Source organism: Delphinus delphis, chromosome 15 (genome assembly GCF_949987515.2).
Source record: "Delphinus delphis chromosome 15, mDelDel1.2, whole genome shotgun sequence".
Classification (NCBI taxonomy): Eukaryota; Metazoa; Chordata; class Mammalia; order Artiodactyla; family Delphinidae; genus Delphinus; species Delphinus delphis.
The window spans coordinates 45,342,004-45,356,392 of record NC_082697.1 but is presented as its reverse complement, the minus strand read 5'-3'; the positions used below and the strand labels follow the sequence as shown (position 1 = coordinate 45,356,392).

Here is a 14,389-nt window from a genome sequence, read left to right as displayed (position 1 = left end):
CAGTTCAGTTAAAGAGGGCCTTTAAAGTTATGGAGTTTTGCTCTTTTGGTGTGTTTTTGTTTATTTTTGTTTATTGATTTTTTTGAGCTGTTTGGGCGTGTTAGTCTGCAGTACATGACCAATGTCTGCTGACGGTGAACATTGACAGTGTTTTATCAGACGGCTTCTGTTTCTTCATAAATATGTGTTTTTAATTTTTGCATTCTGAAGTATGGTTTCATTATATCTGCAGCCATTCTCAATTAACAGAATATGATTACAAAACAGCATTTTAAAAAAAATTTTATGACTAGTTATGAATCTGGTATGTTTAGGAAGGAATCCTTTTGTTGGTAGAGGGAGAGGAGAAAAGAGCAGTGGGGGGGGGTTAGCATTAAAGAGCAGACACCCGCCTTTCGTGTTTTCCTTGAAGGTATATTATTTTTGTTATCTAAAGATGGAATTTATATTTTGTCAATTTGGGAAAGTTTGCTTTTTACCCAACTTCCCTTCATAATTTAATCCAAATGGATCAGTGTGGGGTTTAAAAATAAAAGTGATGACTTAGTGAGTCAGGTGTGCTATTGATCTTCCACATGTGGTGTTTCGTTTAATCCCTGCAGTAATCTGTTAAGATAGAGAACAGTAGCATCTCCATTTCAAGTTGAGGCTGACAGGTTAAATAAATTGCCCAAGGCCATACACGGAGAAAGGCTGGTTTGGTATTTCAAACCCGGGTCTGTCTGACTGAAAATACCCATCTCATTTTCCCAGTGCAACAGTGCCTTCCTGGATTTATTTTTTTACTGGGTTTTGTGAGGGGTTTTGGACAGTATTGGCCATACGATATCATGAGTAAAATTGATACTATACGTTTTTAAAAGGAAAGTGTTATAAGCTCTATGTGAAATATAATTTTGCTTTGTTGTAACAAACTTTCTTAGCCTGTGGTATGAACTGCCTTTATGCTAATTATAGTATCAACAAAATAGCCTCCTGAGCTCTCAATTTAAAAAATTCAATTTACTCAAAATATCTAATATATTGTGAATAATAGAACAAAACCCTTACTATGAAAACCTTTTTTGCCACTTGTGTTTTTGGTCATTTAACATAAAACTAAAGTTGCAGAAGACTTTAATTTTTTAGTTAAAATTAAAATACTGTAGGGTGTGCCTATCTTCGTTGAGTTAAGTACAAAGGGAAGAGATAATACTGAATTTAAAGTGGTATCCAAGTCTTTGAAATACTAATAAGATGTGCATTTTTCTAAGATGACCAATAGATTTTTATTTGTACATTGAATTTTAAAATAGTGTATGTAAAATAATTTAACAGTTATCTGGCAGAGCCTTATTACTAAACTGTTGCTTTCCAGAGTGGTTATACTAGGTTGAACACATACCATTTAACTTTATTTTCACCCGCTTGACTATTTTATGTATTACTAATTTATTTATTTATCTTTTTCCCCCTTTACCGTTTTGCTGTTTGATTGGTGGAAAGTGATCGTGAATTCATAAGATCAGCGAATCACCAAAGAAAATAAATATTTAAGTATTAATTTTTTAAATTTATAAAATTAAATTTTTCTTTTTTCTTCTGAAGCAGTTTTTACCCTAAGAATGTTCAGATTCTTTTGAGTTTAAGCATAGGAAGCTTGGTACCATATTACTCTTTTTTGGGGAAGTGCAATAGGCCAAGATCAGTCTTTGTGCTTTCTAAATACGTTTACTAATATCTATTTAACAGCCTTAAAAAATGTATTACCGTGAAGCATGGTGGTAGTAGCAGTTGGATGTAACTTCTTATGTGAAATGAATAATTAAGTCCTTCCTCTCTAATGTCATAATTGCCTGCAGAGTCCTTCAGTGTCTCCTAATGCGAGTTTCACTTCTGATGGCTCCCCATCTCCGAGAGGAGGAATTAAGCGAAAAGTGGAAGACAGTGACAGTGAACCTGAGCCAGAGGATAACGTCAGGTGAAGCCATTTTTTGGTAGCACATTGTTAGCAAATTGCTGAAATAGAGGCGGTCTAATTAATGCTATTAGCTCAGAGCAGCAGTGCCTTCAGATGCTTGCCTGTGATCTTTTTATCCACAAGTAATTAATGTGGAGGGTTAGAATAGTCAGTAAATTCCAGTGAGATGTGTAAGCTATAGCTGTTAAACCTAAGTATCTAGATTAGTATGCAGGTTTTCGTCCTCCAAGCCACTTTTCCCTCTGAGAGCGGGTGCTAGATGGGCTGGGCATGAGGTGTTTAGCTCTGACTGTGTGATCTGAAGGTCACTGCGTGGAGATTACATTTTCAAGCTGCTTAACCCAGAAAGTTCAGTTACACTTGGATACTTGATATGGTTTGCTTTAATCTTCTTAGTTGAAAAGTTTCTTCCTCAAGATGAAATATGTAGAACTTATTTGGTTAAGAAATAAATATGTATATTTTTAAAAAAACACAGACTTGTATATGCATAGTTATATTTCATGACAGAGAAGTTTCCCTGTAGCTGTATACTTAACATTTATTTTATTTTTTAAAAAATTTATTTATTTTTGGCTGCGTTGGGTCTTCGTTGCTGCACGTGGGCTTTCTCTAGTTGTGGTGAGTGGGGGCTACTCTTCGTTGCGGTGTGCAGGCTTCTCACTGAGGTGGCTTCTCTTTGTTGCAGAGCACGGGCTCTAGGCCCATGGGCTTCAGTAGTTGTGGCACACAGGCTTCAGTAGTTGTGGCTCGTGGGCTCTAGAGCTCAGGCTCAGCAGTTGGGGCACATGGGCTTAGTTGCTCCATGGCATGTGGGATCTTCCCGGACCAGGGCTCGAACCCGAGTCCCCTGCATTGGCAGGTGGATTCTTAACCACTGTGCCACCAGGGAAGTCCCATACTTAACATTTATAATGGGAAACTTTGATTCTTTAATTTGTCCAGAAGTTGGAGATCATCATATAATAAGATTAACAGCCTCTCCTGTAATTAAATCTAGGTTTCAATCCTGGGCTCCAAGTGCAAAAGGCCAACAGTCTTAATAAATGTAACTCATTAAGAATTTAGCAAAAATGATATAGTTCAGAGTTAAGTAAACAATGGTGGTCCATATCTCGTGCTTCTTATATAGGATGTGGGTGGTGTGTTTATAATTAGAAATGTTCTGTGATGTTAGATTCTAATATCTGTGATGACTGGTCATCGAACATTTACCTGACCTGAGTTTTTATCCTCTGCTTCTATAACAGTGGATTTCCTCTTAGAGTATCTTTTGTTTTACTCTGAGGTCATCATGATCAATACTAGCTTAATAGTAAACTTGATTTATTTAGTACTTTATTATTTAATTCAGGTGCTGGGGATAATCAAGGTAGAAATGCTTCTCAAGAAATGCTTGGGATTCTTAGCATTTATTTTGTTCATATTTTCTGTAAAATGGTGATAATCCACATCATGGATAGAGGATAGTTCTCCTGATTGATGTTCTGTGAATCCTTTGTGTATGCGGGAAATTAAAATTGGTAATATGTGCGGGTTTCCCCCAGTATCCGAAAGTGGATGGGGCCTATGAAATCTTTCAGAGCCGAAACGGCGTAAAGAAGGAGTTACCTTAGGTCACGTCTTGCTGCACAAAATAAATGGAGATAAAGCCCAGATGCTCACAGACACAGCTCACAGCTCTGGCGGCAGATGCTAAGGCGCTGAGTGTGATTCCTGGGGAAGGGGCTGGCGGGGCCACTCCTTCTGGGGTGCACGCTGAAAACAAACGTGCTAAACGAGATTCCCATTTTCTGCCTTTTTTTTTTTTTTAAGCGAAATCTCTGCATTTCTTTCTATTAGAGAAAACAGGTATTAATGAGAGTCTTTTGTAAAAGCAAAGTGGTGTAAAGTGAACTTTTGAAAAGCAGGGCATACCTGTATTCTGAAACATGACTGCAGTTAATTTGTAAGCTCTGGCACATGGTAGAAAATGGCCTTACTGTAGAATCATCTTGGTGTTCTTGATCTGTGCTAATTAAAAAAATTTTTTTTTGGCTTCTTTGTGTTCCTTTAAGAAGATGTTTTCATCTCTTGGAGAATGAGAAATGAGTACTTTGTGGTTCTTCACATTGTATTTTCCAGTGATTAATGATAACTTAGTGAATTAATTGACCTGCTTCTAAGTTTTACCAGAATATACATACATACATACATACGTGTGTACATGTGCATGCGTGTCCTTCCCTTCAACTCTTAGCTCAAAGAGGCCCAAGCATAGGGAGAGTAGGTTAGTTATACATATAATTTCTGCCTGGTTTCTAGATTATTCTTTTATAAATCACTTTTTACCTTTAAAAGAATTACCCATGCAAGTCTTTTTTTTTTAAGTAATTTAATTGACTTTCTCTGTATAGTTTAAATATATTTTAACAAACTGAGGAACTTGAACTATATAAAAATATCTTCAGCAAATTTTAAAGTGTAGCTTTAGGGACTTCCCTGGTGGCGCAGTGGTTAAGAATCCGCCTGCCAGTGCAGGGGACATGGGTTCGATCCCTGGCTTGGGAAGATCCCATATGCCGCGGAGCAGCTAAGTCTGTGCACAACTACTGAGCCTGCGCTCTAGAGCCCAAGAGCCACAACAACTGAGCCCACATGCCGCAACTACTGAAGCCTGCGAGCTCTAGAGCCTGTGCTCCGCAACAAGAGAAGCCACCGCAATGAGAAGCTCACGCGTCGCAACTAGAGAAAGTTCGCGCGCAGCACCGAAGACCCAATGCAGCCAAAAAGTTAATTTAAAAAAAAAAATGTAGTTTTAGAATTATTCCACAATCAAAAAGCATGTAAAACAGTATGAAAATTCGAGCAAACAAGTGTTCTGTATCTACTTTAGCATAAGTGATTATTCTTTTTTTAAATGTAGTTTTATAATGCTCTTACTGGAATCAGTGTTTGAGTTTTTGATGTTTAACTCTCTTTAAGTTGGTAATAAATCCTGTGAAAGCGGACTTTTTAGAAATAGTTAAATGAAACCGTGTTTGTTAGCATTACTGTTTAACTCATTTACATTTCACCTGGACATTAAATATAAATTGATTTGGTGATAAACAGGTAGACAGTTACCATATTAATTCAGCATACACTGGCTTTGCCTGGTTTGTAGGTTATGGGAAGCTGGTTGGAAACAGCGGTACTACAAAAACAAATTTGATGTTGATGCAGCTGATGAGAAATTCCGACGTAAAGTTGTGCAGTCTTACGTTGAAGGACTCTGCTGGGTTCTTCGATATTATTACCAGGTACAAAGAGAATATTTTCCTCTAAATCTCTAGTTAGTCATTTTAGGAACATAATTTCTATAATAATGTGTATTATTGAGCTGTATTCTGAGATTAAACCTAGACTTCTTTTTAAGCTTCCTATTTAGAAATTCATTACTTTGAATAATATTTGTTTCTAAAGCTCCTTAGGTGTTAATATATAAACAAAGCTATTTTTTTGCTGTGTCAAAAGATTTCAACACCAGGGAGTATGGTTGAGTATACTTTGTCTTTCAAATGACTAAAGTGTAGTGTTTTTTTAATTGGAATAAAAAAATAAGTGAGGAACTAATAGATAGTCACTAAATGACTGAACAAAGGACAAAGCCTGGAAAATACTATTAAGAATTAGAAAGGAATTTGAATGATACCATTTCCTCTGTATAAGGTAGTGATGTTACTTGAAGTGCTTTCTAATTGGAGTCATCTGTATCTGACTTAAAGCCTTTGATAATTGGGATGTCAGATTGATGAGAGGTTAGGTAGACATGGGGATTGTAACACAGATAGTTAATATCTGGTTTTGTGCTCGGAGGTGAAGCAAGTTCAGTTTGGTGTGATCTGAAATTAGTAAGTAGAAAGTAATTTAATGTGCTGAGTATCAACTATAAAATATTTTAATTTCATGTTTTACTCCTACCAGGATTTTAATTCACCAGGCACAGAGTGAAAACATATATCAGGGAGACTTCTTTTTTCTATGAGTATAACTTGTTTCCGTTTTGATGGGCTTACTTAAATATTTTTATAATGAAGATAAAGTTTTCCCTGAAAATATAGGGAATAGTAAGATGAAGCTTTTGCCTGTTTTACTCTCAATCACAGTGATGTCCCTTCTTCACCTGTAGGCTCAGTAAGTGTCAGCTGCAGCTGCTCTTCATTTTATTTGATGATGGCAGCTCTAGAGTTGAAAGAAATGCCACCAAACACATTATAAGGATAAAAATCTTCACCAAATTGTGTTTGTGAATATAAAGTTTGGTATTAACTACTGATTATTAAAGGTGTTTTGCAGTATTTTTTAAATCAAGGGGCCATTGATACGAAGTAAAAAGTTCAGATTTAATCAAAATAACTTAGGACTCATGGAAAAACTTAATGCATGGAATATATACTAGAAGTCGTGCTTTATAAATAGAATATATAGGTTAACAGTCTAATTTTTATTTGTTTTTTTCTGTGTATATCATTAACATAGATTTTTGGGTTTGCTGTTTTTAATGATTGCAGGGTTGTGCGTCCTGGAAGTGGTATTATCCATTCCATTATGCACCATTCGCTTCAGACTTTGAAGGTATTGCAGATATGGCTTCTGATTTTGAGAAGGGTACCAAACCGGTAAGCTTAACTATTTAGAGCCATAAAATTTATAGAATTTTGGCTTAGATAAAAATTGTGTGTTGTATGCTAAAGTTTTTTTTTTTTTCTTTTTTACAGTTTAAACCACTGGAACAACTTATGGGGGTTTTTCCAGCTGCAAGTGGTAACTTTCTACCTCCATCATGGCGGAAGCTCATGAGTGATCCCGTGAGTCTTTTAGTATTTTGAGTGTGTTGGTAACTGGATTTTTGTCGTACATTTTACCAACATTAGCCACAATTCGTCTTGCATCTCATAGTTAAGAGAGCGAAGTGCAGGAAAAAAAGTAATAGTATTTGAGTTCCGTATATTTTTCACCACTTTATTCTTTTTCTGCTTTCCTTGGCCATCAGGACCCAACTTAGTAAAAAAAAAAAATCATTTGTGTTTGGGAGAAATTCTTAGAACAGTTTTTTTATTCTCAGCCTACCTGTAAGCTATTATTTTTGGTTGTTCCAGCCTGTGTGGTGGCTGCTAGAGCTAAGGCTGGCCTGCTTGAAATCCCCTCCCAGCTGGTTTTGTGGGCGAGTAGTGAGACCCAGCTGGGAGGTGGGGTAAGTAAGCTCTTCACTCTACACTGGGTCCACAGCTGTCTGCTTTAAAATTCCTCTATAATTATGCCTTTTTTCCCCTCTTTTAAAATATAATTGTTGGGGCTTCCCTGCTGGCGCAGTGGTTAAGAATCTGCCTGCCAATGCAGGGTACATGGGTTCGAGCCCTGGTCCAGGAAGATCCCACATGCCATGGAGCAACAAAGCCCGTGTGCCACAACTACCGAGCCTGTGCTCTAGAGCCCGTGCTCCGCAACAAGAGGAGCCACCGCAGTGAGAAGCCCGTACACTGCAAAGAAGAGTAGCCTCTGCTCGCCGCAACTAGAGAAAGCCCGTGTGCGCAACGAAGACCCAACATGGCCAAAAATAAATAAATTTATTAGTTAATTCTGTTTCACTAGACCTGCAATTTAAAGAATACTTTTTTTTTTTTTTTGTGGTATGCGGGCCTCTCACTGTTGTGGCCTCTCCCGTTGCGGAGCACAGGCTCCGGACGCGCAGGCTCAGCAGCCATGGCTCACGGGCCCAGCCGCTCCGCAGCATGTGGGATCTTCCCGGACCAGGGCACGAACCCGTGTCCCCTGCATCGGCAGGCGGACTCTCAACCACTGCGCCACCAGGAAAGCCCAAGGAATACCATTTTTAAAAGGAAAGGATGCTCATTTTCTTATCAGGCATGATAACGTGATCAAATGTTATGTCCAATTCTTTGTAACAGAAATATGTGACTTCACTTTTTGAATCTTTACTTGTCTTCCTGGTATAGGATTCTAGTATAATTGACTTCTACCCAGAAGATTTTGCTGTTGATTTGAATGGGAAGAAGTATGCATGGCAAGGTAAAATTTAGACATTATTCCTTTTCGTTAAAATAATTTTCTCTTGGTAAAGCTGTGCACAAACGTGATTTATGGGATGAAAGAATTTCTATATTTTGCCATCCAAACTGGGATTAGCAATGATTGATATTTTAATAGTCACACTGTGGTAAACAATAAATGGGTTGAAATACATTAATCATATTTTTTATCTCCTTTGTGATTAATTAACGGGACTTGGGACTTGCTCCTTTCAGTCACTGACGCCTTGTGAGATTGCTGAGCAATGTAGAAACATGAGAGTGTCCATGTGGAGATTTACTTACACTCTGTGGAAACTTTTGAAAAATGTATTAGAAATTTAGTTTACATACTTAACATTAATCATACTTAGTTTATTTCTTATTTATGTGTATATTATTTTCTCATTCCATTCTTTTCACAGACTTTGTAGAAAGGATGGCAGTAAAAATTAGTACTAAATGTAAGGTGATATTTCCCACTCAAAAAATGTGTGATGACAGTAAAACACAAGAATGCCTCTCACACAGTAAGCCAATTGTTGTTTCACACCAAAGTCCCTTTCAGCAAATCATTTTAACCTCTTCTTCCACCATATATTTTTCTAGAATGATAAGCATGTTTGGTAATACCATGCTTTCATTCTTTTTCCCTGATTATTCTCTGGGGTACAGAGACCAGTAAAATAACTCAAAGAGAACTGTGGAGGAAAAGGGGAATAAATAATAATTTACCAATTGAAATAATTATGAGATTTTAGGGTTGACTTTTGATTTATGTAGTAACAGGAATTTCATATTACTTTAACAGAATGATAGTGGGAAATGCAACCCGTTGATTGGGGCTGTGCAAGTGTTGTACTCTGTGGGCATATTGTGTTATAGGTAAAAAGATTGGGGACTTAGGTTGTTTTTGAAGATGCTTTGTAGAGGAGTCACACAGAGGGAGAGGAGGCATAGGAGAACAGGAAGTACTAAAGTAAAAATAAGTAAAGTTATTTATGTAAGTGTTCGTTAAATGAATAAGTAAGTATATAAACATGCAGATGACTTGCTGACTATCATTGTAGTATAAATTGTCTAGAGGAAAAGTAAGGCAGTGCACATCAGTTAGTTTCTCCACACCCTTGCCAATATTTATTTGGTTTTTTGATAGTAGCCATCTGGATGGGTGTGAAGTGGTATCTCACTGTGGTTTTGATTTTTCATTTCCCTAATGATTAATTATGTTGATCATTTCTTTTTGCATGTGCTTATTAGCTATTTATGTATCTTGTTTTGGAAAATTGTCTTTTCAGGTCCTTTGCCCGTTTTTGAATTGGGTTTTTGTTGTTTTATTATAGGTGTACTTTATATATTATTGATTTTGATGAAGTCCAATTTTTGTTGGACTATTTTGTTGTTGTTGCCTTTGCTTTTGGTGTCTAAGAAATCACTGCCAAATCCAGTGTCACGAAGCTTGCTCCCTACATTTTCTTCTAAGAGTTTTATAGTTCTGGCTCTTACATTTAGGACATTCAGCCATTTTGAGTTAATTTTTGTATGTGGTGTAATGTAAGGGTCCAACTTCATTGTTTTGCATGTGGATATCCATTTTCCCACCACCGGTTGTTGGAGAGACTGCCCTTTCCCCTCTGAGTGGTCTTGGCACCCTTGTTGAAAATCATTTGAGTGCATATGATGGTTTATTTCTGGGCTGTTTATTCCATTGGTCAGAATGTCTGTCTTATGCCAGCACCATACTGTTTTAATTACTGTAGCTTTGTAGTCAGTTTTGAAATCAGGAGATGTGAGTCCTCCAACTTTATTTTTCTTTTTAAAGATTCTTTTGGCTGTCTGGGGTCCCTTAAGATTCCAGATGAATTTTAGCATGGGTTTAAACTCAGACCTTTAATATTTTTATATTTTATATAAATATTTTCATTTATTAGACTCTGTAGCAAGAACATACCTTTCTTGAGGTAAAATTTACTACTGTTAGGAGATGTAGTTTTTTCTCCATACATATCTTTAAATCGTATGGAAAGTAATGATAATACTTAGTTAAGTTCTTGCCTAAGTTGAGTACATCTTAAAGTGATAGATGATAAAATGTATCTGGGTATTTTTCCAACATTTATTGACCATGTGTACTTACAATTATTATATATAATAATATAGCGTAGGGCTTCCCTGATTCCGCAGCGGTTGAGAATCTGCCTGCTAATGCAGGGGACATGGGTTTGAGCCCTGGTCTGGGAGGATCCCACATGCTGCGGAGCAACTAGGCCCGTGAGCCACAACTACTGAGCCTGCGCGTCTGGAGCCTGTGCTCCGCAGCAAGAGAGGCCGCGATAGTGAGAGGCCCGCGCACCGCGATGAAGAGTGGCCCCTGCTTGCCACAACTAGAGAAAGCCCTCGCACAGAAACGAAGACCCAACACAGCAAAAATAAATTAATTAATTAATAAATTCCTACCCCCAACATCTTCTTTAAAAAAAATAATAATATAGCATAGATATTTCGAATGCTGTGTATTTTATATATGAACAGAGAATTTAAGTAATTTGATCAGAGTCACACAGTGTCAGAACTAAGATCGGAACCCAGAGAGTCTGACCACTGTGTTTAACTAAATATTACCACTATTTGGGCTGCCTCTGGGCTGTTGAGAGGTTTAAATGAACCAAAGCATGTAACATAGGAAATAGGTGCTCAGAAAAAAGTAGCTGCTGCTACTCTCATTTTTACTATCAACTCATTCTCAAGCACTACCACTGTCACACCTGGGTGTAAGGCGTTCCTTCCTCCCTTGGCCAGTAGGGCTCATTTGTTACTTGTTAACCATATGGCTGTCATTAGCACTGCAAGTTGCTTACTGTTTGGAATTAGCTTCTGGAGTTGATATTGTAGGAAAGTCTTTCTGATAATTTGTTTAGATCCTAAGTCTAGTAGGTAGAAAATGAAAGCTAGATAATGTTGTAGTTTTTCATGTTATAACTTTTGTTAAGTGAATGACTAATTACCACTTGAACAACTTTCTAGGTTTTTTCCATCTAAGTGTTTACCAGTTTTTTAGGCCCCATAAAATTCACACTAGAAGTTAGTATTCTCAACTAGGTATTCTCCTTACTTGTAGTACAATTGAAGACGTTTCCTAACTTTGAAAATATGGTAGCTAAATAATTAATGACAGCTTTGGAAACCTTTCATTTCTCATCATTTTAAAGGGAAAATATCACAAATACAGCAGTTTTGAGTGGGAGTAGTTTCAAAATTATTTAGCTTTATTTAACATTTCTCTTTGCTATTTATCTTAAAATTTTTATTTGGCCAAAATACTATTTTTACTGTATACAGCAGCACTTATTATGCTTCAATAACTTCGTATATTTTTCTAGTAATAGATATCGTATTACTGGTGTGCTTCTTTGAAGATTATGCACATGGGTCCAGATAAAGCAATGATTTCAATTCTAGCACACTCCAGGGGACAATTTTCAACCTGAAAATAATCATCTGTTCTACCCGCCCCTAAAATTTAAGCAAACAAGTGTCTAAAATTTTTGTGTGTGTAAGTTAATTATTAGGTCTTAAAATATAACAGAATATTATGCAATTTTAGAGCTGCAGGAGTCATTTCAAGTATTCTAGTTAAACAGAACTTCTGAGTATTTTTGTTGAATGATCTCTGTACAAAAGAAGAAACCAAGGTCCTAAAAAGATGAAAGGATGAACCCAAGCCTTTGGGAGATTGACTGGTTTGCCCGAGGGCATCTAGTAAGGAGGGCGAGAACAGAGAGAGGCTGGTGTCTAGGTGGCCACTTGTTCATTTAATTTAAAAATTTTATTATCACAGAGTTAAGATCAAACATGGTTTTCCATATGAGCCATTTTAAGGGTGGGGAATTTGGAATTTTTTCTTCTACATTTGAATTTTGGCTAAAGATTAGAGTTCAGTTCCCAAATGTTTTTATATTAGCAGGGATATTCTACTAGAAATGTTCATTTGGACCAGTTGGAATTTAGGTGACCCTAATAGCTGGGCGGTTGGTGTGCGTTTATGTCCCCAGGTGTGGCTCTGTTGCCGTTCGTGGATGAGCGAAGACTGCGAGCTGCCCTGGAAGAGGTGTACCCGGACCTCACCCCCGAAGAGAGTAAGGCCAACGCCCCACTCAGTCAGCAGTGAGTCTGTGGGACACAGACTTCACGTTTCCTTATAAAATTAGACCTTTTGGGCTTCCCTGGTGGCGCAGTTGTTGAGAGTCCGCCTGCCGATGCAGGGGACACGGGTTCGTGCCCAGTCTGGGAAGATCCCACATGCAGCGGAGTGGCTGGGCCGGTGAGCCATGGCTGCTGAGCCTGCGCGTCCGGAGCCTGTGCTCCGCAGCAGGAGAGGCCACGGCAGTGAGAGGCCCGTGTACCGCAAAAAAAAAAGAAAATATTAGACCTTTTTTTTTCATTTGTGAATTTTTCACAAAGGGGGCAAAATCACTGATTTTACTTCTTTGTAACAAAAGTTAAATTTGTTTCTTAAAATTTATTACCTGTAAATTGAATAGTAATTAAATGAAACTTTTAAGTTATAAGTATTAGATTTCCTCCATCTCCCTTCTTCCCTTCCTCCTCCCCTACCCCCCAAATAACAATAACTTTGCTTGAAGGTTAAGTTGAGTCAAAAGCATTTGCTCTCAGAGTGTTAACTTGAAATGTTATTTTTCACAAAAAGTAGGATTTTGTCATTAATACTGACAGTTAAAATATTGGGAAATTGCAAGGCCGGGCTCAATTGGAAAATTTATTTAATACCAGTGTAACAAACCTATAGAAATAATATCTCCATTAACCATCCTTAGGATAATTTTTGTTCTCAGATGATAAAATTAGTGTTTTCTCAGGGAATGTTTGTTTCTTATAATAAGAAATTGAGTTCTGTATAAATAAGAAAACTTTGACCCTTATCTTGCAATCCCATAATAATTCAGGTATATTTTAGTATTTTTTTTGATAGTCATTGAGTTTTGAAACCTTATCATCAAAGTTTTTTTTTCTTCTGCAGAGACATATCACCTATTTAGACCTATTGTTAAATTATTTTTCACAGACTTTTAAGTTTTTAAAATTTAGATGCATCTTTTAATTTTGTTGTCATAAAAATTGCTCTTGCAGATACAATGGTTTGATCTTTATTCTTTTCCTACTTTCCCCCCAGCTAGAAGAAACAGTCTTGGAGGTGATGTCTTATTTGTGGGGAAACATCACCCACTGCACGACTTCCTTTTAGAGCTGTACAAGACAGGTTCCACAGAGGTACGGTCTCCCTTCCAACATGAAGTGTTTTTAAACAGTATATTTATTTGGTTAATTAATCAGGAATACCTAGTTAATTAATCAGGAATACCCTTTTTAAATTTGGTAAAATATAAACATGATTTACCATTTCAAGCATTTTTAAGTGTATAATTCTGTGGCATTAAGACCATGTACAAAGTTGTGCAACTACCACCAACTGTCCGTTTCCAGAACTTCATCTTCCCCATCAGAAGCTCTGTACCCATTAAACAACATTAAACACTGCCTCTCCATCCTCCCCTCCTCCCAGCCTCTGGTAACCTCTCTTCTTCTTTCTGACTCTATGAATTTGTCTAATCTTGATACCTCACGTAAGTCGCATCATACAGTAGTATTTGTCCTCTTGTGTCTGGCTCACTTGGCTTAGCATAATTTTTCAAGGTTCAGCCATCTTGTGTTAGAATTTCCTTCCTTTTATGGTTGAATAATATTCCATTGTGTGTATACGCTACATTTTGTTTATCCACTCATCTGTTGATGGGAACTTCAGTGGTTTCCACCTTTTAGCTGTTAGGAATGTTACTCCTGTGAACGTTGACGAACAAGCATATGTTTTAGTTCCTGCTTTCCAGTCTTTCGGGTGTATAATCAGGGCTGTGTTTTTCCACAGTCAGTGGATGTACCACCTGAACTATGCCATGGGATTCAAGGAAAGTTTTCTTTGGATGAAGAAGCCATTCTTCCAGATCAGTAAGTATTCATTGTATATAATTGAAGCGATTGGGAGGATGTATAGTTAGCATTTTTACTTTGTTGCCTAAATGTTTCATTTTCTAGTAATAATGAGAAAGTAGTGAGAAAACAAAACAACAACAGAATACCCCTGGACTAAAAAAAGACTTGGGGTCAAAGCCCAGCTCTTGGGGCAATCCGCAAGGTCAAAACTATTTTCATAATAATACTAAGGTGTTATGATGCTGTTTGCCTTTCTCTTTTCCTCCCTTGAGTGTATGGTGGAGTTTTCCAGAGGCTAAATGTAGTGTGATACCTCAAGAGATTGAATCAGAAGTGGATAACAGAATCCAGCTATTAAGATAGATACTAAGCC

The 14,389-nt window shown here is 37.2% G+C and overlaps 1 protein-coding gene across 1 annotated transcript in view; it reads left to right on the top strand.

Annotated features, from left to right (window-relative positions):
• Window positions 1-14,389, top strand: part of XRN2 (5'-3' exoribonuclease 2) — an 80,689-nt gene that overhangs the window by 35,786 nt on the left and 30,514 nt on the right. Inside the window, exons 16-23 of the mRNA XM_060031292.2 lie at window positions 1,842-1,960; window positions 5,106-5,241; window positions 6,493-6,600; window positions 6,700-6,789; window positions 7,939-8,011; window positions 12,063-12,146; window positions 13,202-13,299; window positions 13,952-14,031. Coding sequence (XP_059887275.1) covers window positions 1,842-1,960; window positions 5,106-5,241; window positions 6,493-6,600; window positions 6,700-6,789; window positions 7,939-8,011; window positions 12,063-12,146; window positions 13,202-13,299; window positions 13,952-14,031 — 788 coding nt within the window. The remainder of the gene's footprint in view (window positions 1-1,841; window positions 1,961-5,105; window positions 5,242-6,492; window positions 6,601-6,699; window positions 6,790-7,938; window positions 8,012-12,062; window positions 12,147-13,201; window positions 13,300-13,951; window positions 14,032-14,389) is intronic.